The sequence below is a fragment of the Chlamydotis macqueenii genome, chromosome 1 (assembly GCF_036417535.1).
Source record: "Chlamydotis macqueenii isolate bChlMac1 chromosome 1, bChlMac1.mat, whole genome shotgun sequence".
NCBI classification, from domain to species: Eukaryota; Metazoa; Chordata; class Aves; order Otidiformes; family Otididae; genus Chlamydotis; species Chlamydotis macqueenii.
The window spans coordinates 119749294-119772855 of NC_141556.1; the positions used below are offsets into that span (position 1 = coordinate 119749294).

At 39.3% G+C, this 23562-nt stretch overlaps 1 protein-coding gene across 1 annotated transcript in view; it reads right to left on the reverse strand.

Annotated features, from left to right (window-relative positions):
- DSCAM (DS cell adhesion molecule) overlaps nt 1-7725 on the reverse strand; it is a 401860-nt gene extending 394135 nt beyond the window's left edge. The window contains exon 1 of the mRNA XM_086739932.1: nt 7623-7725. Coding sequence (XP_086596058.1) covers nt 7623-7725 — 103 coding nt within the window. The remainder of the gene's footprint in view (nt 1-7622) is intronic.
- Nucleotides 7726-23562: the final 15837 nt, after the last annotated feature.

A 23562-nucleotide genomic window follows, 5' to 3' on the forward strand; every position in this document is an offset into this window, starting at 1 on the left:
ATTTCCAGTGAGAGACTAACTGTGCCACTGAATTCAGCCATGCTGAAAGAAACCTCTTCATGACTGGCAACATCAATAACAAGGTGGTAAAACAGAATAGCTAGGGCACCAGGCTGGATAACATTACGCATGGTCCAACAGACTTTCAGGCCTGTAGAGAGACAAAATACGTGCCCATATATATGTTTGTGGATTTATATACACACACGCATGGATACAGAGAGGGAAAGAGATTTAAAAAAAAAATCCAAATATTCTAAGCCTTAACACAGGAAGAGTTACAACCTCCCTCCTTTCTCTCTTTGGTTATGTAAGCAGAGAGAAAAAAAAATTGAGATAAAAATATAGAGAAAGAGGATTGAGGAGCTGTTGGGGCAAGGTGGGGAGTATGTTTGGTTTTAAAGCAAGTAGAGTGAAAGGATCCCTCCAGTTGATGGATATGCAGGACTATCCAAAACAGAGCAGCAGCAAAAGGTAAAAAAAAAAAAAAAAAAAAAAAAAAAAATTACAATACACTTGTCTCCTAGACACAGTTCATTACTCAAATGCAAAAAATACTGCTACTGTGAACTCTATTAGTATTAAAACTCCTGCATACAATGAGACAGAGCAAATTTGGGCTTTCTGTGCTTCAGGCACCAAGACACCCCACTCGCACACATTTTTCCCCTCCATCTCTCACAAACAGCCACCGATGTTCTACATCCTCAGAGCAGCCAAAACTTCCAGTCACACTGAGGAAGATCTGCACATTCCCTCTACAGGAAAACAACAGTTTCTCTGATATTAACACCTCTGTTTTACATGTATGCTTCCCTGTACTGATCAAATGTCAGAAACCACTCCTTTGCCTACAACCCTATTGCTCACTTTACCCTGTGTTGTCAAAATGTGATTCTTTGACATGCGGATCAGATGGTCTCCATCTTCATCCCTTCAAGTCACTCTAAACACTGGCCTCCTACAAAGCTGTTGAAATCCTTGCATCCAAACCTACTGATCCCGCGGCTATAATTTCAGAGATTCACCTGATCAAAATAACTCCTGTGTAACAGAGTAGGAAGCAAATACGCAGCACAGGCTGCAGAGTAGTCAGAGGAAGGGTCCTGTTGTAAGTACGTCGCTTTGCTCAGTTACAATTGCATTTTACAATGAGTCAAAGGAGAGAGTGTGAATAAATGTCTGCAGAAGCAGAAAGTGCTAAGTTTTTATCATCTCCACTTTCTAGGATTATAAGAAAATTCTCCTCTTAAAAGAACAGTGTTCTCAGAAAAAAAAATGCAGATAAGAGACATTTCTTAAATAATGTAGTATATTACTTTTTCATAGGTCCCTTAGGAAAATAACTGTGCTGAAAGAGAAAGTGAGGAAGCAATATATTGTCTTTAGATACAGGCAAATGCACATTACACACCTTCAAGAAGCTTAGAAATCATGTTACTGCAACAGTCAACCTATGGTCTGACCCGAGCATTGCTGAATGCTACTCACATTAGTTTTCCAGGGAATCAGAGAAGCTCAGGAGATGTAGGGGCCTGATTGCTTCAATTTCTGTGTGCTATCACGACTTCAAATAGGAGAACTAAGTCTCACTGACATATTTTTGGTAGAAGGTAGTTTACACTCAGATTCTTTTTATTTTATAAACATTGCTAATATTTAAGCATCTAAAAAATTGTAGTCTTCATCCCACTCCACCTAGACCCAGAAAAAAAAAAAAAAAAAAACAACTTACATCTAGAACATTCGGTGGTGGTTAAGTGTCTGCTGTATGCTTGCTGGTTGGCAAACATGATTAAGCCCTGACATCAAACCAAAACAAGAAATATCATAGCTCCTCTTTTCTAGACACAGCCTCAATCAAATGGCTGGACTTAATCCTTGTGATCATCAGCAATAATCCAATTCTGAACACAGGACTCTGCACACAAGAACACTCTCCATAAAGAGAGAGATTTATTTTTTTTTCCCCACTATGTACAAACTTCATGGCTGAAAAAACAGCGATTACTCTGTGTAAACTGAGCCCTACTGTAATCTTCAGACCCCAGCACAAATGAAAACTGTAGTGCTGTATTTTAGATGCCACCACGTGATAACTACTGGCAAACATTGACTGCTTACTGTCAACCACAGCTGTTCAGAAAAGCCCTTTGTGTAGAAAGGGATACAAGAGCCCCTGAGCCTTTTGAAGACAAGACTTGAGGAACTGTGTGTAAATAAATAATGCAATTCATTACATCAAATGTAGGTCATTTTACATTACACTTCTCAAGCTGTGGTCCAGTGTGTCTAATTTCTGGTCAATGGAAAGTATGCTGGCTGGAAGTCTCATCGGCTGTCATCTGCACATCAATCAGCCCTTCAGGGAATCACGTTCCATTCACGCTTACACACCTTTCCTCAAAACTGCTCCTCTTTTGGTGCAGATTTAAATATACCATTGTGCACAATTATTATTATCTGCCTCTCTCCTTTTCTACTTTTTTTAAGCAGTCATACTCTAGGTATAAATCAGACAGATTCTTGCATGGTATGTCATTAGACAGGAAAACGGGAATTCAGAAAGGTCAGGGCTCGAACCCATTCATGATCCTGCTCTTGGCACTAAGCTCTTCAGACACATAGGAAAACTCAAACCCCCTCGTAGTTATCAGTATCAGCAGCATCAAGAGACATTCATAACAGAAGTACAGTATGTAGTGACAGACCAATCCTTCAGTCTTTCTCTTCGTTGCCATCCGCTCTTCATTCTCCTCTCTTCTGTCTCTTTGCTGGTCCCTTACACTGACCTTTATTTTTAATAATCCCTTTCTGCCCTCCTTCCCCTATAACCACACCCATCCTTTGCTCTCTCTGGGGCTAATTAATACATGTACAGACTCTGCTCTTTGCTTTTGCCTAGGCAGAGCAGGATCAGCAGTTATTTTGTCTTTACCTTCCCTTCTAAGTCCAGCTTCACTATTCTGTTTGTGAAGAAGAAATACTAGGAGGCAAGCAGGAGTCTCTCGTTTGCCTTGCAATTGCTCAGCAGCAGCAGCAGCACAGTCCGTACTGTGGCACTTATCTATACTATCAGCTCCTTGCTTTCATGGCTCTTGTTACAACACCGTACTTTGCAGCACTCCAGTCCCACGGGGCCTAGGTTGTCCTCAATGGTTACAAGGTCAATATGAAGCTGATTCCAAAAGTCTCCTTCTTTGGAAACAGTATGTGAAGGAAAGTAGTGAGGAGGAAAGGAAACTTGACCTTTGAACAAGCCCTCTGCAGCTATCAGTCATACAACATTAGAGGATTATTCAAGCTTTTATGTTTAGTGTCATCTAATGAAAATGCATGAGCTGGTTACTGATACAAATACAAAAGAAAACTGCAAATCATTATACTACTTACTGTAATTCTAATTAATTTCAGACTCAGTTTCAAGTGAATTGACAGTATACAATTCTTCAGAAAAGATGACGCTTCAGAAAAAGAAATCCTGAAGTTACAGCTGTAGAGCCTGGTACAGCAGTAACCTGCACTTCGTGAGCCCCTTAAGACTTCTATTGGTCCTTCTATTTTGCCAGCATCTTAGAGATCATTAGGAAAGACACACGCCACTGGAAAGCTTGATTGCTTTTACTAGATGACACATATGGGCAAGTAAGATAGACTTCATGTATTTGTAGCACACTGACAACTGCAGAGATCTGCTGCTGCCCTTGTCTATCATGAGAGTTTGTAACACACATGTATTTAGTGGAGATGGCTGAATACTTTATCTAGCAATTACTATTCAAAACAGATCTTTCTAGTATGAAAACATTTCCGCCTATTTGTTGTTGGAACTTGGGGTTTTCTACTTTTCCCCGGAATAGATTCAATTATATAATTGATTTTGCCTTGCTTTAAAAATATTTTTCCTGCTACTTTGGCCCCTAGAGGACATCCTGAAAAAGCTTTTTGGCCTCAGAATTGCTGTCACATTGAAAGACAAAGTATAGAAGCAAAACCCCAAGTTATTCGGATATTCCCCTGACAGACAGACAAACACATACACATCATTTTAGTCCACAGCTGTTCTTGCACATGGAAACTTCATAGACTGCAGTATTTCTGGCTCCAGACATGGACACCTTCCCTTTTATTAAACAAGGAGTCTGACCTATCAGGACACTCCTTGGAAACGCTCTAGCAATTTGTCTTAATAGCTTTCGAGTCCCAATTACTTTAAAATAATCCGGAGGCATGACATAAAATTGCTGCTAGGAAACAGAAGATGCTTTTGCCCAGTCATATTTATTACACACTTTGATTACAATTAACATCACTGTATTCTCTAAGAACTAAGTACACAAACAAAAGCAGGTATGTCCAGCGTAGTACACTGTTGCAAGAGGGAAAAAAAAAAAAAAATCTCATCATCTTAATCAAGGAATACATCTCCCTCTTAAACACTCTTTTTAAAAGCTAGATTTTTTTTTTTTACACTGTAAAAGTATGAACACTTTGCCTTTTCTTTAAAATGTTGAATTTACATAAAAACAGAACCGATACCTAAAACAGTAACAGCTGCAATAAAGGATTCTGGTTTATCTCTCTCCTAGTAGTCAGAATGTGACTACAGGTATACAAGTGTATGAAAGATTTGTTCTAAATTGTACTTGAAAGCATTGCATTGGGGTTTAAACCTTTCAGGAGGGGAAAAAAGAAAAAAAAAAAAAAAAAAAGCAAGCTTCTCTGTTGGGCCATTTACATGTGGAGCTTCACCACTGAAAAACTGCCCTGCTTCCTGTAATAGGAGGTCTCCCATTTTTGCTTTCCTTTTTCTTTTTTTTTTTTCCAAGTAAACACTACCTAGTTTTCCCACAAAGCCTTGTCCACCTCAAACCATGATAATCATTGCTCTGTGAGTGTATATCTTTTTTTATTCTTGCTCTTTCACAGCAAAGGTTTCCACTCAAGATGGCTCACATTTTTGCTGATGTTGATGAGCAACCAATAAATCAGTTATATTGAGAAACAAGAACAGAACAAATCAGAACTTGATGTTTTCCGGAACGAAATGGTTAGATAAAAAGCATAGCAATGAATCTGGTCCAGCATACACACACAAAAAAAAAAAAAAAAAAACATGCTAGCAGTGGCTGTATAAGTAAGCATATGCATTTCATCAGAATATTGATCATTAGTGGAAAACAGTTCAATAATTGTGTTATGTCTTGCATCCTATTCATCAGCACTGGCATTCTAAGACAACAGGCTTGATCAATATCTACCATTTGAGTTCATGGCCAGATTATTGCAAAATTGATTATGGGTAAAACTCAAGGCAATTGTTTTATGAAACACATGTGTGTTCTGGTTTTTAAAAGCTCTCACTATTAAGCTGCATTTAAAGAGTATAAATGGTGAGCAAACAAATCTTGCAATCGTTGTGTTTTCCTGGCTCACTTTTGCCCTTGCTTGACAGATAGCATTGACCTGTAATCTAACCTGTGATTTCATCTCTGAAGCTAAAACTTTTCTGTGATGTGATCCAATATGATAAACTGAGATTTTTAATAGCATCAGTCTTAGTGAATTATGTTTTATTTCCAATTAGAGTTCTAACTGTCAAATTAAGATACTGTGAGATAATTAGAAACTGATTTTTAAGTGTTGAAATAAGTAACAGGTTTTTAATGACTGTAGCCTAATCACCATAGTCAGAAGTTGTACTAAGGAAAAAAAAAAAAAAAAAGATTAAATTTAGGTCCATACAATTAAATGTTATTACACACTTTTATCCTCCAAAACTTTGGGGTTAAAATCAATATAGACTAACAAGAATGAAATTATCTTAAAGTAGCAGCCATGATGGTCTGCAGAAATGCCAGGCTTTCTTCCTTAAAGAACAGATTACAGAGACCTATGTGCCCTATTCCTGATTCTAAAGTGAGGGGCAGGATTCAGCCACTCAAAGTTACCACATAGGTACTAGGTAATAATGCTCAAGTCAAAATAATCAGACTGAGAGCACACAACCTATGTTGACAGAGAAAATATGCACATTTTCCTATGACATAGAATTAATAAACTTAAAAAAAATTAATGTAGTTAACCATGCAGGTATACATGTTCTTGTCATCCAGTCAATACTCATACATACATATGTACACGCACCATGCAGTAGCCTATTTTAAGATGAAGCAAAATAAACGCATTCATCCACTGTTGCATTAGATAATCTTGAGCATAGTTCTGTATCATGATACACAGAATAATGGAAAGCTTGTTTGCATATTTAAATACCACTCTGACCTGACTATAATGGCCGAATTGTTGGTGAGTCCTAAAATTCAGATATTAGAGACCTCTTCATGGAAACACAATCAGTTTCAGTTGCCCAATGACCAAAAAAAAAAAAAAAAAGATCCAAGAGTGTAACAAGGAAGTGGATATGCCAAGCGTAAACAGTGCACCAGTAGTACGGGATAATTGATAATCAATTACACAGCACTTAAATATCTACCAAATTCTTAGAAAGCTATTTGAAATATGTTTTTTTTTAAAAAAAAAAAAAACAAAAACAAAAAAAACCCATGAACACACTTACGTAAGGAATCAATAAAACACATAGCAAAATAAAATCTATACTATAAGTCATATAGAAACAGATATTTCCATCAATGCTGCATTTGTCAGAAAGGAAAGATTATTAATATACCGAGAAGTACAAAACCATTTCCACACATTGTAGGATCATAAACAGAAACACATTCTTAAATACACTCTGCAGCAACATTTAACTCAACTATCTTTTTCCATTCTACATTACCCTGGAACAACATATTTCAAATTTCTGCACACATAAATCATTTGTACATGTAAAAACAGCTGCACTATGTGTAATATATAATTTAGATATGTACCATACTGAAAATATTTTTCACACATACACTTTCTCCCATAAATTTCTTACAATGTTTATGCTTTAAAGTATTAGATATTTTTTGCTTGAATTCCCTGTACTTCCTGAACAATGCCTCATATTTCCTCACTTTGTCAGTAAATAGCTAAATGCATATAACTGCTTTAGAATAGATCGTCTCACTTCAATATGTTCACCTTACAGCACATTTTACAGCATGCTTAAGCCTCCAGTGTTATCTATGGAGGTATTTGTGATTAAAATGTTATGAAAATATAAATATCTATCACATCCCTCATTTAAACATAATCAAACAAATTTAGACTCGGGATTTCTTCTAATCCTTGAGTAATATTACTACTGAAAAACAATTACAACCCAACACATGCTTTATGACACTCAAATTTCTTTGGCATGTAGGAGTTCCTTATCCAAGTTAAAAAGTGACCCCATTGCCACAGCACCAGGAAGCTGATTTTATGTCTGGTATAAAACAAAACCCATGTTATTTCCCCCTCAAGCATGCTAGAAAAAGCAGGGCTGTCCAAAACCTTCATGTCACACACAGTCATAGGGATGCAGCAATGCTAATGTGAAATACGTTACTGGAAGGATGACATACCATTCCACTATAATTGACTCAAAGCAAACATCAGGCATTTGAGGGGAAAAAACAAGAACCATAGCTGCCATTGCCAATTGGAAAAAGAAAGCCGTAACAGCCTACCTGAGACAAGCGAGACTGTGTCTTTCTCCCATGAGACAACAGTGATGTATGCCTCCACAGAGGAGGGGATAATGCACTTGAACACTGCTACATTGCCTCTCATGGCTTTCTGGTCCTCCACACGGACTGTATAGGGTTCCCGTAAAACTGAAGACAGAAGAAGAGGTTTCATTAAACAGTTTTAATTACACATTCCATCCACTTCTTCGATTAGCCTTGCAATGTAACCCCAAGACGGTTACTCAGCTTGTGAATTCATTTGTTTCAGTAAATGATGCAGTTTCGCAATGCTGATTGTATATTAATAAGAAAGCATTCACAGATCTTTTCATTTCCTCAAAATCTGCATTTCACCATATTTCTGTGTTCCTCCCCTACCTAATTTTCTGAGGGCAAGGAAAAAGACTTTTGTAAGAACTGTGTATTTATAGGGGTAAATGGTGTTACATCTTCTGTTACTTGTCTAGTTTCTCATGCCACGTTTCCCATGACAAATTGTTTTCTGCTCTATCAAAGGGTACAAAGTACATACAAGTACTGTGTGTGAATTAGACATCCAGAGGATAGAAGAGAAGGTCAGTGTCATCTAGGATTTTGAAGAAGTGAGAACCAAAGGAGAAAATCAATGAAGGTGACAGCCAGAGAAAAAGCAAGGTGTCTCAGAAACACAGAGAAATTACAGTAGGTAAGGCAAGAGCTACATTCAATTGACCAGCACTGAAAGAAATAGGTTGATGGTAAAAAAAAAATAGAAACTATGATTCAGAGTTGTATTAAAAAACAGCATGGGGACACTTAGATACAGAATACGATTTTTCTGGCATCTCACAGAATTAATTTAATGGACAAAGAGCAAAAAGAACAACTGGAGAAATCCTTCACACCAAACTAACATTGCTGGGATGAGATGAAACTGCATTGGGTAGGAGAATGGAAAGAAGGAAAATACTGAGTTCAATGAAGAATGAGAGGTGAAAAATCCTGTGAGCAACAGTTAATGGAGAAGGTGATAGAGCAGAGAAGAAACTGATTCTAGACTGAAGAGTCAGTAAATCCTTTGGAGAGTTTACAAAAGTATTTCTATACACCAGGAGCACTGACATTTCTAAATGTCAGCCCCACGTTCAACATATTTCAAGAAAAAAAGGTAGAGTACTGAAATGTGATTGTAGTTTTCACAAATGCAAACAGCAGTTTTCAGGTCCACTGCTACCACTACAAACAGGAAAATCTCCATTCCAAATAAGACTGTAGCAATACAGCAGTTAGGAACTCTAACCAAAAGTAAATAAATTTAATTACATATTAAATATATTTTTAAAAAAATCAAAAGAAATCTACCTTGTATCATAATACAGACACCACTCGTTTTTTTAAAAGTCAATAATTTATTTTTAATCCAAGGTTTCTTAACCCTGTTATAAGTGCTGAATTGATATTATAAGCACCGTCAATGCAGCGACTTTACAACACTGGCTGCCCTGTGATGAAGCAGCCCCCTAATCTTGTTCTACATTGGAGTGAATGACACATAGATCATCTTAATGAGGCTGACTTTTGTCTAATGCTTATGCTCCAACTATAAGTTACAGAGAAGTCTTGTTTAGCAGGAATATCCTAACACACTGCTAAAGGTATCTGTGTTTTTTCACAAGTGTAGGCATTTCAAAAATCTGTCCCATTGACCATTTCAGTAAAAGCAAACACAGAAATCATGTGGGGCACAAAAACTGGAAAGAGGGTTTTTTCATTTCCTTGCTTTAAAAGTTTACATCATTGTGATTTCAGAGGCCTTTCAGTTATTTCCAGATCAGAGTTTTGCCATTTCCCATGAATGACTTGCTAATTTTATTTTTCTTTCTAAATCCTAAGTCCCCAGGTCACTAATTTATATGAGAACTTCAGTCTTTGCTAAAAGACATATTCTTCCCTGCCATGATTGCACAGAAAAGCTTGAAGATGAAAGGGAGCTATGTACCTCTATTCCCATGTGCGATTGGCCTGAAAGAGGATTGGTTTGTGTCTAGCTGTGGGGGTGATGGTTTTCGAGATGGGCTTGGGTGCTAGGTGTGGGGGTTATGGTTTCCGAGAGGTTGGAGATGTGTGTTGCATTATATGCAAAATTACATGCAAACCCACAATTGCAATCATCTGTGATCTGGAACCCTTGTATTTGCTACCCATATTCTTGGGGAAGCAGGAAAATGAGCTTCAGACTTTGTCAAGCTGACAAAATGGGCAGAACTATATTAAGCCCTTGTATGACTGTGCCACGATCAGATGCTCCACTGATTATTTCTGTATTTCTAGGAAACCCTATTGCTGTTGGATGGCACTGTAACAAGGAGGAGATATAGAAGAGATAAGAAAAGGCCCCCCAAAAATATGCTAATTAGGACCAATCTGAAAGTGTGTACAGATTTCACATGAACAGAAATGTAATTGAAAGAAACACACACACAAATGAAGTTTATCACTTCATATTTGAGCACCACAGGGTTTAGCACCTGAACATAAAATACACTTATTGCTATGCACAGAAGACTCTCAAAAATTGTATTTTCCTATGACTGGGGTATTACACCAGCCTTTGGAAAAGATACACACTAATAACCATTGTCTGCCGTCAGGCACTATGGCAGCTGTGACACACAATATCAGTTCATGGGAAGGAAAGGGACTTGTTAACTTGTTATCCAACCCTCAGATTAACTGAGAAATTAAAGCAGATGAAGAAATGGATCAGAGGTAAATGGCTAAAAAGGGAAGGAAAAGGAGTAAAAGGGGCATTTCTGACTTGGCCAAAAAAAAAAGTTGTTAGTTTATGAGTCAAGCAGCTACAGCCACTGACTGTAAAGCTTTTTTTCCAGGTCTTTCTTCCATTTGAGAGTTTTATTTCTCAAGCAAAGGAGGAAGACGACTTCTGAAATTCCATTAATCCATATCATATGCTTTTACAACTAAATGAACACCAGTTCAGAGCCTTAGCTGGTAACATTGCAAGTTTTAGCCTCCTCTACATCACCACATTAGTTTATCTAAGAAAAACTGGAAACTAATACTGGAAAAAAATGTTGCCCAAGAGATGCTCAAAATTGAGACACATTAACAAATCCACAAAGGACAAAAAATATTTTGTTCTCTCTAAATATAATTCTTCCTGACAACTTGTCCACAAACCCATTAAAGTAAAACCAAATGCACAAAAACTAGAAGCAAGTTCCAAACGTAAAGTTGGTTACTACATATTATTATGAATCCTTGGTTTTCAAACTTTTTTTTTGATCTGTGGACAACTAAACATTTTCAGAAGAAGCACAGACAATTATAGATAGTGCACATATACATAACAGGTGAACTTGCTTCTACTAGTCACTTCATGTGAAAAAAAAAAAACCTCACACTTTTCAAGACTAAAATTTTAACAAGGCACATGAATTTCATGGAAATCTGGTTTTTATTCTTGCCTTCTAATTGTCTACAAACTACAGATCTCTGAATGTTATTTTATCAGTAAGAAGATGATAATAAATTATCTTTTTTAAAAAAGAGAGTCAGAGACAAATCTACTTGCTAACTGTTCACAGTTTTCCCTGTGTAACTCCTGTGAAGGTGCATCTCTGAAGGAAAGATACCTCTTTTCTGAGAAGAGACTTGTATAGTGCCAACAACAACAAAGAGGTTATGAGGATTTGCATTAGCCAGGGTCAGCTCTGAGACTAGCTTTTGTTTGTTTGTTTGAGTATTTTAATTAACTGTAGTAGATAGACAAAACCTCCAAAAACTACACAATCATGTGTTTATGTGTTGTAACAAAAGGCCTGATTTTGATCCCACTCTAATTCTCCACTGGCTGACCCAGCCTGCACACAGTCAGCACAGAAAACACACGCAAAACCATTATGCTCATTCGCATCTTTTAGCTTAAACAGAAAGCACTGCCTGTGGACAAATATCAGTTGCTGAATCGCTACACAGGACACAAGTTTGTGTCTCAAAATAAGGCACAACTGAATACAAGCAAATGAGAAGAGATGTGATTAGGCAAGCATTCCTTCTGTCTTCCAGCCCCTACACAAAATCCGAAGACTGCAACATTTTCTCTCACAGCTCTTTCATGAGTAAGCATGGTCTGATTAATGATTTTATTATCAGTTCATTTTTCTTATATTTGTGCAGAAGCTCAACTGATTATGATCTTTGGAAAACTAACTTTTCACCACCAAAATAAATCAAATCAGAGAGGAGAGGAGAGGGAAAAAAATCCACTACTCTACTTAATATCATGAAGAGTTCAGAGGTTACACTTCTGGTCGATTTCCTTTGATTCACAGTGGCTGTTACTCTTCGTCTGAAACACCCAAGTTTCCTCCCTCCTCAAGCCCATTTGAACCAAATAAAAGACTGTACTTACCAGCCTTAATGTGAACATCCTGACTCCTGATTTTCCCTGAAGGATTTTCAGCTGTGCAATAATAAGTGTTATCATGGATTAAGTTATTAAAGCTTGAAGGAGGGAAGGGGAAAATTTGGAGAGTGCCGTTGGGGTGGACGTGGCGGATCCCTGGGACATCGTAGATCTCCTCGCCCGTTGCTAGGTACCATCTGAGCGTCACAGGGGGGATCCCTGCTGCTGGACAGGGTACCAATGTCCCTGTGGTGCTAGCAAACACTACCTCTTGCAGAGATGCATTGACAAAATATAGACTGGCGTGTAGATCTTCACTGAAAACTGCAAGACAAGAAAAGAAAAAGAACAGGTCTTGAAAACCTAAGAAATTTCAGCTACCCACAAAACAATTTGACTGTTACTTGCCACAAAATCAAACACAATGCCTAGGGACGGTAATCAAAACATCTGGATCCTAATGCAAGCTCTAATAAAATGTTTCTCATTTCAGAAGAAAGTATTACCAGATCAAAATGGTTTACATCCAAAAGTAAAATGGGAAATCCCTTTCTTTGTAGTGTAAACTGAAACAGATTTGATTACTTTTGCATTTGTTGATGCAGCGTTCTTTGTAAGGCCAGCAAAAATGCAGCAGTAATCTACTTCCATTAAATTTCTAGCAACTAAATTTCTGCCTGGAACACAAACAGTTTATGTTAGCATTTATAAATTTATTTTTACAGTCTTTCCACAGCAAAATTATGTATAAAGTAATAAAAAGAACCAAGCAAATTATGAAAAAGTGCCCATAATTTCCTAGTGAAAATACATACCCGTACTTAATACAGATGCAACTTAATAAATACATTATATAATTTGGTCAGGTCTTTCTAACAAAGACCTATACACCTAAGCACAAGGCATGATTATAGTAATCTTGGTTCTGCCATCTATGTGACTGTAGTCCCCCTTTCAGCCTTAAGCCACAGATTCTGTAACACTGAAAAAAGAGTTGGTATTGGTCAGAACACAAGATTAGCCCTCATTCTTCCAAACACCTCTGCTACAGGCTATTCAGCTATTACCCAGAGGGCCTGAAGGCTCCAGGTGGCTTGAAGGTTCCTCAACATTTCATCCAAAATGCCTTCCTAACTCTCTGTGTTTGAGAGCATATCAGCATAAGGCATGATTTTTGTTTTCCAGTAGATGGTAGGAGACATTACCAATAGTACATATACTGCTCACTTGTAAAAATCTTGCCAATTTTGCTTGACACAAACACAGAAACTTGCACATTTCACTGTAGCTTGAATGCAGTAGATCGTGACATGATTTTCTAAAGCGAGTCTGGTAAGGAGTAAGTTTTTTAAAAGGTGATCACTGCACATCAAGCCCAAATGAACATCGATGAGACAGATTTCAAGGTTAGCCTTCATTTGCACAAGATGGATGCTATTGTCCTGCACAAATAATTTGTAATTTTTAATTTCTCTCTTTTGATATCTTGAGAAGATATAAGGGGGGGAAGATATTATCTTCTAAATAACATCTTGGTATTGATCATCAGGAAAGACCACCTAAAAAAGGGGCAGAACTTGCTCTGGGAACGCCTAGAAAGAAAAAAGCAAGAGATACTTTCCTAAAGGAGTAAGGAAAGATGTCTGGCATGCAGCAGGCAGCCAGCTAAATGGGTATCAGAACAGGATGAAAAGCACTTGGAGATTCAGAAAGAAGAAATTTCAAGCACTGGAGCTGACGAGTTCCTGCATATAGATGAGACAGGTGCTAGCACAGAATAAAGTCCTTGCAAGAAACAAATTCTTCCTAGCTGGCACAGCCCTAGTAGAAACTTGGGTATCTGGAAAGCAAAAATAGGCATAATAGGACTAAGCACAGGAAGACTGCAATCCCAAGCACAAATACAGGCTGGGTGGAGAATGGATTGTGAGCAGCTGTGAGGAGAAGGACTTGGGAGTGCTGGTGGAAGAGAAGCTCAACATGAGCAGGCAATCTGCGCTTCCAGCCCAGAAAGTGAACCGCATCCTGGGCTGCATCAAAAGAAGCGTGGCCAGCAGGTCGAGGGAGGTAATTCTCCCTCTCTACTACACTCTCGTAAGACCCAACCTGGAGTACTGTACCCAGCTCTGAAGCCCCCAACATAAAAAGGACATGGACCTGTTGGAGCAAGTCCAGAGGAGGGCCACGACAATGATCAGAGGGCTGGAACACCTCTCCTATGAGGACAGGCTGAGAGAGTTGGGGTTGTTCAGCCTGGAGAAGAGAAGGCTCCAGGGAGACCTTACAGCAGTCTTCCAGTACCTCAACGGGGTTTATAAGAAAGATGGGGAGCTCTTCAGCAGGGCCTGTTACAATAGAATGAGGGGTAATAGTTTTAAAATAGAAGGAGGCAAATTCAGTTTTGATGGAAGGAAGAAATTTTTTACAATGAGGGATGGTGGAACACTGAAACAGGTTGCCCAACGAGGTGGTGGATGCTCCATCCCTGGAAACATTCAAGGCCAGGCTGGATGAGGCTCTGAGCAACCTGATGTAGTTGCAGATGTCCCTGCTCCTTGCAGGGGGGTTGGACTAGATGACCTTTGAAGGTCCCTTTCCACCCTAACCATTCTATGATTCTTGGAAGCAGGGCTGAATAAGATGGTGCCACTTTTACATAATCACATTTCTAATTATAGTTGTACTTTGAAACAGAGAATAGTATTTTGGTAACATAATAGAGAACTAAAAAAAAAAAAAAAAAAAAAAAAAAAAGAATTGCATTATTCATCTCCTGTTCAAGCTATTCTCTACAAATACAAGTGAAACAATCAACCAGGCATTCAGGCATTTTAATTTCCATTGGCCAACCAGACATTCACATAAAAGTAATAAATACAGTTAACATTTGCCAACTTTTATTATGCTATACTGCTCCTTAACAAACATTCATGTAAAAATGGTAGATCTGCTGGCCAAGAATAAAGAGGTTAATACCAAATTGCAAATGACATAAAAATAGAGAATATCAGGAACTATGTTTGACACTTCCATAGAATCTAACTTTCTAATCAAAATGCAGCACGGCTGAACTAGATACTCATACTAGCAGCATATAACAATGAGTTTTTCCAGCTGCTTTGTATCCCCTGTAGAAGCTTTCGCTACTTTTGATAAACTTTCCATCCATCAGCCTATACAATAGTGCTTCATTTTAAAAGAGCAGCTGGTACACATTCATCTTAATGGCAGACACAAACACACTAAGAACCCTGGAAAATAATTGCAGTGCTGTAATACACACACAGATACACAATGCTGACAGTCCAGATGTGTTTTTTTCATGGAAAACAATGTGTAAGCTACTTGGATACACTCAACAACAAAAATGGGATTTCAGAATCTTTAACTGAAAATATATTTCTCTGCAATATTCCATAAGAAGAAAGTGATTAGCTGAATAATAGAACAAGTGATATTTCAAAATCTAATTGAAACTGAGACAAGTCAAAGATGATACGTAATTATATGTTACTTAATGGTAAAATATAATCCAACTAAACACCGTATTTTACAGTAAGCAGAAGCAAGCTCAGACTAAAAGTTGCAAGGGGGAGTAGTAGGGAAAGCTGATGAAAGTTACAGATATATAAGTGAAAATAAATAACCGAAGAACAAAAAAAAAAAAAAAAAAGAGGAAGAGTATAAGGCTTCTTAAAACAAGGCTTTTGAAGTATTTTTTCTCTAGTACAATGGCTAAAATTGTGAGGACCCAAGCAAATAGGCAGAAGCCTGCCTCCACAGCCAGCTCTGCAGGAACGGACCTCTACAACACCTCTAAGCCAAAACTGAAATAACTTGCAATTGAGTCTGACTACACTCGACCTGGACAAAGAGATGACATCAGCACTTTCAAAGAGACGGCATCAGTTAGCAGTCCAAGGGAAGGAGAGTTGAAGATTGCTCCTGAATAAGATTTATTTATTAATGAAACCAATAACACTTGAGGGAAATGGGAGGAAGCCCACACCTCAGCAGAATTCAGTGGGCACCCCAACTGAAATGACAAGGTGACAAATACTCTGCACCTGCAAGCACTTCAGGGCAATGAGGCAAAGACCTAGGCCCTTAACCATGTGGCTAGAGGAGTGCATAAACAGTTTGTCAGATCAACAGACACAGGTCAAAAGATACTTCTTGAATCTCAGGTTAAATAGATACCATTATCTTATTCATAAAACAAGAATTGGAAGGAAGGATGGACAGATACATTTTTTGCAAGTTTAGTCAAAATTCTTTAGACTCAACTACTTGAAGTGATAAGGAGAGCTGACAAAGTATAATAGCCAAGGAAATTTCTCCTGCTTTTCAGGGAAGACAGCACTGCTGCGTTGTGCCTAGCAAAGTGCCAAATATGTCAGCCAGATACAAAATTTCTTTTAGCACTTGAGAAATCTCCTGTCAAGTAAACTGGCTTACCTCACGATAAGCTGGGTTGGTGGGGTCGATCACACTTGGAAACAGAAAGTGAGACTAAGCACTGTATAGCCAGTTTGGGCAGATGTCACCAGATTGGATAGAGACAAGTCTAAAGATCTAGACTAGGCTTTGCATTTGCTATACCTGTACCTGATGGCATGGCTAAGACTGGACTTGCTTTTTTGGTTTGTACAGAGGTGGCATTTATTCTTTTGTGACACATCACTCCTTCCTCCAGGGTGCTGCAAGCTCCTACGTATACACATGCTGTGCACTTGAAGGTCATCTATAAGACCCTAGCAGATAACACTTCTAGTATTTCTACCTATAAGGGTGTCATTTTTCAAGGCTTCATGGTGTATTACACAAGACAAAACAGGCTGAAACTGGTGCTTCACAATCCTTCGTTGTAATGGTCAGAAGGAGGTGTTACTAAGACATAAGAGAGAAGATGTTACATTTAAACTACCATACTGGATCAGGCTTGGGCTTGCTGTGTGTAGGATCTCATGTCCTGGAGGGATCAGCATCAGCTGCAACAAAGAGATGAAAGAAGACATGCAAAAGCAAACCATGAAACTATCTGTCCAAGGGAGATCCTTCTCTTCCCTACCTCCACCATTCTCTATATCCCCATACAGACTGCTTCACCTTTAAGAACCTTTACTGTAACGACGCCAAAAGTGAAAACTTTCAAGGACTTTGCACGTAACATATGAAAAATCTATATCTATTCAACTTGGTGCCAGAATGCAATGCAGAGGCTTGGTGTTGTGCATTTCCTTTTCATCATCTTCTATTTCATGTTTTAGTAAGTTTAAATAGCACGTTCATGATTTTTGAAGCTAGCTTTTTGTGCCTCACATTCTTCCAAAGCCCTCTTTTCATATTCTGCAACTGACCACTTAAAGCTCCAGTTTTCTCTTCAGTTCTTGAAAGAACCGAAATACCTCTGGGCAACAGACAGCTCAGCATATTTAAAAATATTAATGAAGTGGCTCTAAACAATTAATTGATACTTATATTTAAATTACTTTCCCTATCCTTTTCAAAGGCTAAATACTATTACTGTAATGTTTATGCAAGGGGAAAGTTTGGTCCTAAATGAATAACAATTTCCAGACAAAGGGAAAATTATTTCTCATCTCTTTGATTAATCTAATCCAGCATGAAATATTTATATAGATAAAATAAAAGATATTAATAAAAGTGAAAGTCTGGAGCAAAGAGATTACTGAGATTATTTAGATAAAATAAAAATCAAAGTAAAAAAGATAAATTACGCAATTAAGCAGTTGACTGCTCTCCTGCACTCCAGTAGGTTTAGAGCAATATCCTTAACTGTCTTACAGTGGAACGTCAGGTTTGCCACAGCCCTAGACATTAATATTTCCTCTCCTTTCCTCAGTGACTTTGTGACTGATGAACTGGGCAACAATCAAGTATTTTCTTTAGATTTAATAGATTGTATAAGGTGTCACCTTAAAATTCAATAATTTCTCACTGTTAAATAGCAATGTAAACACAAGAAACCTAGAAGTAAACACAAGGAGTATAATAAAAATATTAAAAAATAAACAATTAAAAAGGGCAGTACAGAATAAAGTCTAAACTTTGCCTCTGTTGGAAATCACCCATAGACCACCCCTTTTTCAGAAAGCTCCTTGGTGCTGATTCTTGCAGTCTTCACCTGGAATAGTGGATGCCCGCAACCGCTCTGTACCATGATGAGACAACACACTCCCAAATTGGGAAAACTTACTGCAGGCATCTTAGCCACATAAAGCAGGTGCAAAGCAGGATGAGTCTCAGTCCCTTGAGTAGTTAAGTGACTGGGAACCCAGGTACTTGCATCAACACATCAAGCTTCAAACAAAATTTAAGGGGGGAATAAAAAAGGAAAAAAAAAAACCAAACACCAAAACAAAACAAAAAACTATCAACAGCCCTTGTGCCTTCTGGAAGATACCTTTTCCTGAGAGACCTCAGGCATTATGCCTAGGTTAGGAGAGCAGCTTTTTTGAGCTTCCTGCACAGCTAATGTAGGATGACAAGCACAGCCTAAAGGCAGTTTAGACCCCACTTCGGTGGGGCAGATCACTCACTTCACTTGGTCCTTCATCTCCACCAGTTAAAGAGAGATTAGGACAACTCTCTAACTTTCTGTAAGATCTCAGTTAACTGGAGAAGGCTAGCACAGCTGCCTCAGTATTTTTATCTTCTGGGATGTTTGTTGTCTACAGTTACAGGTCCTTCTACTGCGAGTCCTGTCCATCTGGCCCATGCATTGGCCTAAAACACGTCCTTCGCCAGTCCTCACACCAGCAATTTGACAATATATCTCCAGGTTTCAGAAAATTTAAAAACAAAGCTTTTTTGTGGCTTTGTTTTGGTGGAGGAGATGGCAAATAAAAAGCAACAGCAGGATCACAGCAAAAACAAAAAGACAAAGATGTTCCCCCCTTCACCCCAAGCGGGTGAGAGAAGAAAGAAAGGCAGAAAACATATTGTCTGCCAAAACTGAAGGAAAGGGAATAAAAAGTTAAGAAGACTGGTAGAAGTTAGGAGGGCGCTAACACTCAAGGATGGATTTTTAAGCGAACTGCTCAAGATCCGATATCTCATGAGAAATCTGGTATCAGCAAGACAGCTCCTTCTTCACTGGTCTAAAATTAAAGTAGGAAGCAAGCAAGAAAACATTGCCTTGATCACAGCACTTAAAAACATATGGCTGATAGGTGGAGTTTATCCTTCCTTTGAATACCTTTGCATTTTGTTTTATTTAAAGCTAAGGAAAAAATATGCACATCTTGAGTTCAAGATCCACGGGGCAGCGAGGAAACTACACGGTAAGATCTCTGCCCTAGACTTCAAGGGGGCAGACTTCAGCCTCTTCAGGGACCTGATGGGCCAAGTGCCATGGGAGGCAGCCCTGGAGGGAAGAGGGGCCCAGGAAAGTTGGTCTGTATTCAAGGAGCACCTCCTCCAAGCTCAGCAGAGGTGCATCCCGATGAAAAACAAGTCGGGCAAAAAGGCCAGGAGGCCGGCGTGGATGAGCAAGGAGCTCCTGGACCAACTGAAAGTAAAAAAGGAGGCCTATAGAGGGTGGAAATGGAGACAGGTAGCCTGGGAGGACCACAAAGAGGCTGTGCGAGTGGCCAGGGATAAGGTAAGGAAGGCCAAAGCCCTGGCAGAACTGAATCTGGCCAGGGATATAAAATGCAACAAGAAGAGCTTTTATAGGTACGTAGGGGACAAAAGAAAGTCCAGGGAAAATGTAGGCCCCCTCCGGAAGGGAACTGGTGTCCTGGTTACCCAGGACATGGAGAAGGCTGAGGTTCTCAATGACTTTTTTGCCTCAGTCTTCACCGACAAGAGTTCCTGCCCCACCACCCAAGCTGTGGAAGGTGCAAGCAGGGACTGCGAGGATGAAGAACCACCCACTGTACTCAAAGAGCAGGTTCGGGATCATCTGAGGAACTTAAAGGTACACAAGTCCATGGGACCTGACGAGATCCATCCGCGGGTCCTGAGGGAACTGGCGGATGAAGTTGCCAAGCCACTGGCTATCGTATTTGAGAAGTCGTGGCGGTCTGGTGAGGTCCCCGATGACTGGAAGAGAGGGAACATAACCCCAATTTTTAAAAAGGGGAATAAGGAAGACCCAGGTAACTACAGGCCGGTCAGCCTCACCTCTGTGCCTGGCAAGGTCATGGAGCAGATTCTCCTGGAAACCATGCTAAGGCACATGGAGAGCAAGGAGGTGGTTGGTGACAGCCAACATGGCTTCACCAAGGGCAGATCGTGCCTGACCAATTTGGTGGCCTTCTATGACGAGGTTACAGCATCAGTGGACAAGGGACGAGCAACTGACATCATCTACCTGGACTTGTGCAAAGCTTTTGACACTGTCCCGCATGACATCCTTCTCTCTAAACTAGAGAGACATGGGTTTGATGGATGGACCACTCGGTGGATAAGGAGTTGGCTGGATGGCCACACTCAGAGAGTAGTGGTTAACAGCTCAATGTCCAGGTGGAGACCGGTCACGAGTGGCGTCCCTCAGGGGTCCGTGCTGGGCCCGGCCCTGTTCAACATCTTTGTCGGAGACATGGACAATGGGATAGAGCGCACCCTCAGCAAGTTTGCCGATGACACCAAGTTGTGTGGTGCCGCTGACACGCTGGAAGGGAGGGATGCGATCCAGAGGGACCTTGACAGGCTGGAGAGGTGGGCCTGTGCCAACCTCATGAAGTTCAACCAGGCCAAGTGCAAGGTCCTGCACCTGGGTCATGGCAATCCCAGGCACAAATACAGGCTGGGTGGAGAATGGATTGAGAGCAGCCCTGAGGAGAAGGACTTGGGAGTGCTGGTGGATGAGAAGCTTAACATGAGCAGGCAATGCACCCTTGCGGCCCAGAAGGCCAACAGCATCCTGGGCTGCATCAAGAGGAGTGTGGCCAGCAGGTCGAGGGAGGTGATTCTCCCTCTCTACTCTGCCCTGGTGAGACCCCACCTGGAGTACTGTGTCCAGTTCTGGAGCCCCCAACACAAGAAGGACATGGACCAGCTGGAGAAGGTCCAGAGGAGGGCCACAAAGATGATAAAAGGGCTGGAGCACCTCTCCTATGAGGACAGGCTGAGAGAGTTGGGGCTGTTCAGCCTGGAGAAGAGGAGGCTCCGGGGAGACCTGATAGCGGTCTTCCAGTACCTCAAGGGGGCCTACAAGAAAGATGGGGAGAGGCTGTTTAGTAGGGCCTGTTGCAATAGGACGAGAGGTAATGGTTTTAAAATAGTGGGGAATAGATTTAGACTGGAAATTAGGAAAAAAATTTTTTACAATGTGAGTTATAGAACACTGGAACAGGTTGCCCAGAAAGGTGGTGGAAGCCCCATCCCTGGAAACGTTCAAGGCCAGGCTGGATGAGGCTCTGAGCAACCTGATGTAGTCGGGGATGTCCCTGCTCCTTGCAGGGGGGTTGGACTAGATGACCTTTGAAGGTCCCTTCCAACCCTAACCATTCTATGATTCTATTATTCTATGATCTGCAGGAGAATATTCTACTTGGCATTAGCAAAATACATATTAACTTTTTAGAGGTTGAACTTCTGTGGGAAATTTTGGGACACAAATATAACAAAACAATTAAGAATTGGGACCCAAATATAACAAAACAACAGAATTTAAGCTCCATTTTCCATATGGTCAGTGAAAAATATTGAAATCCTCTTTATCAGAGGCAAATAAAATATTGATTATTCACTGTAAGGTAAAAGACAAATATTTTGTAAAACAATTCAATGGAATTCATGTAAACAGCAATAAAAAGATAACTTACAAACCATTTGTAAGAAAATGGCTGAAGACACCTAAACAATAAATTATGTTTAAGGAAACCAAATTAACAGGCTTATACTACAGGTTAATTACCGTGTCTACAAATAAAAAATATAGTATGCTAGGATAATCTTTTTTTTACGTAAATGCACACAGAGAACTGATAAATGAAACATTTCAGAGTGCATTGCTATGCCTTTGAAATGAGAAGTACAGGCATTATAAATGCAACCACAAATATGCAGATTACTCTGTGCAGAATACAGTCAGAGAAAGACAGCCTGTGTGGGTGGTAGGGTGCAATGCTATGTCACTATTTAGGATGTTTGTTTTTTTTTTTCCTCCTCCCATGATTCCTTAATGTATCACCGTGACTGAGATTTTTTTTTTTTTTAATTAAAAAAAAAAAAAAAAAAAAAAAGGCTAGGTATACCTTTTCTCCTTTTTCTCCAATGTCTCCCCTTGCCAAATTAAAAAAAGAAGGCCCTTATTTTAAAAGAAGAAAAAACTGATTAGACACCTACAAATAATAACATTGTTATCACTACCCAATTATCAAGTAACAGGCTATGCAAAGTGACCTAGAGAAATTACTTCTGCTATTTTGAAAAGATCAGGGTGATGAGGCATTGAAATAATCCATCTGTGATCATGTCTCCCTCTAGGGGTTTTACCTAATGACTAAACATATATGGTTGATAAGTATTATAAATTTTGCTTGAGGAAGGGTGAAACGAATGCCCTTTTACAATTTCGGTTTGATTCTGACAGGAATTTTATATTCCCCTCTTTAATTGATAAGGAATGAATATTATTCACGATTTGGGAGGAGGGAGGGTAAAACAAAACTCACAGAAGGAATAAGTTTCAGGTGGAGGCAACATATGTATCTTCAAGAACACGGAACAGTAAAACAGCACTGGACAAAGATGCTCTGACCAGACTCCAAAGTATGTTTTTAGTAAAAGGAAGTCGAAGAACAAAGAAAAGATAAAAGGAAGCTTAAAAAAAAAAAAAGGATGAGAGAATGCTAAAATCAAAAGATAATAGCTTTAATATGGAAGACAAAATGAAGAAACCAATTACACAAACTGATTTAAGAGTACAAATATAATTAACAAATATATTATTATATTAAACTACTATACTAGTAAAAATAAATACAAAAGCATCAATTATACACTACCACCCACAACAGCTAAGCCAAGCAAGAATGAAGTCAAGTAAAAAAAAAATTATTTGCTATCAGCCAGTTTGATCTCCTCGATCAATGATACTTTCTTGTAAACTGTGAGAAAAGCAGAAAAAAAAAGCCCAATTTTTTGTCTGCAGTTGTCAGCTCCTACAAAAGGAAAGGTAACTCCTCCATTCTGCTCTGGTCAGATCACAGGTGTTCATGAAAACAACAGGCAGGAAAGCCTTTCCTCCTCCCCAGAAAAATACATCTTCCAACATCAAATCCTGAAGCATCCTTTGCTCTGACAAAACAATTTTTTTCCAATATGTCTTACAGAGGCTTCCTAAATAGTGAACAAACAAATGTGACAAGAATCTTTTTCACCAGTTTTTCCAATTAGAAAACACCAAGTTGTCCAAACACAATCCTTGCATGGGTGAGCTGCTAGTCATCCTTGACAGGCCAACGTGCTGGGCTTGAAGTGAGCCCTAGCACCTGCAGGGACCTCCAGCAGCACAGGGAAAGGGCAGAGACCCCATGCACCTCAGAGTAGCATTTT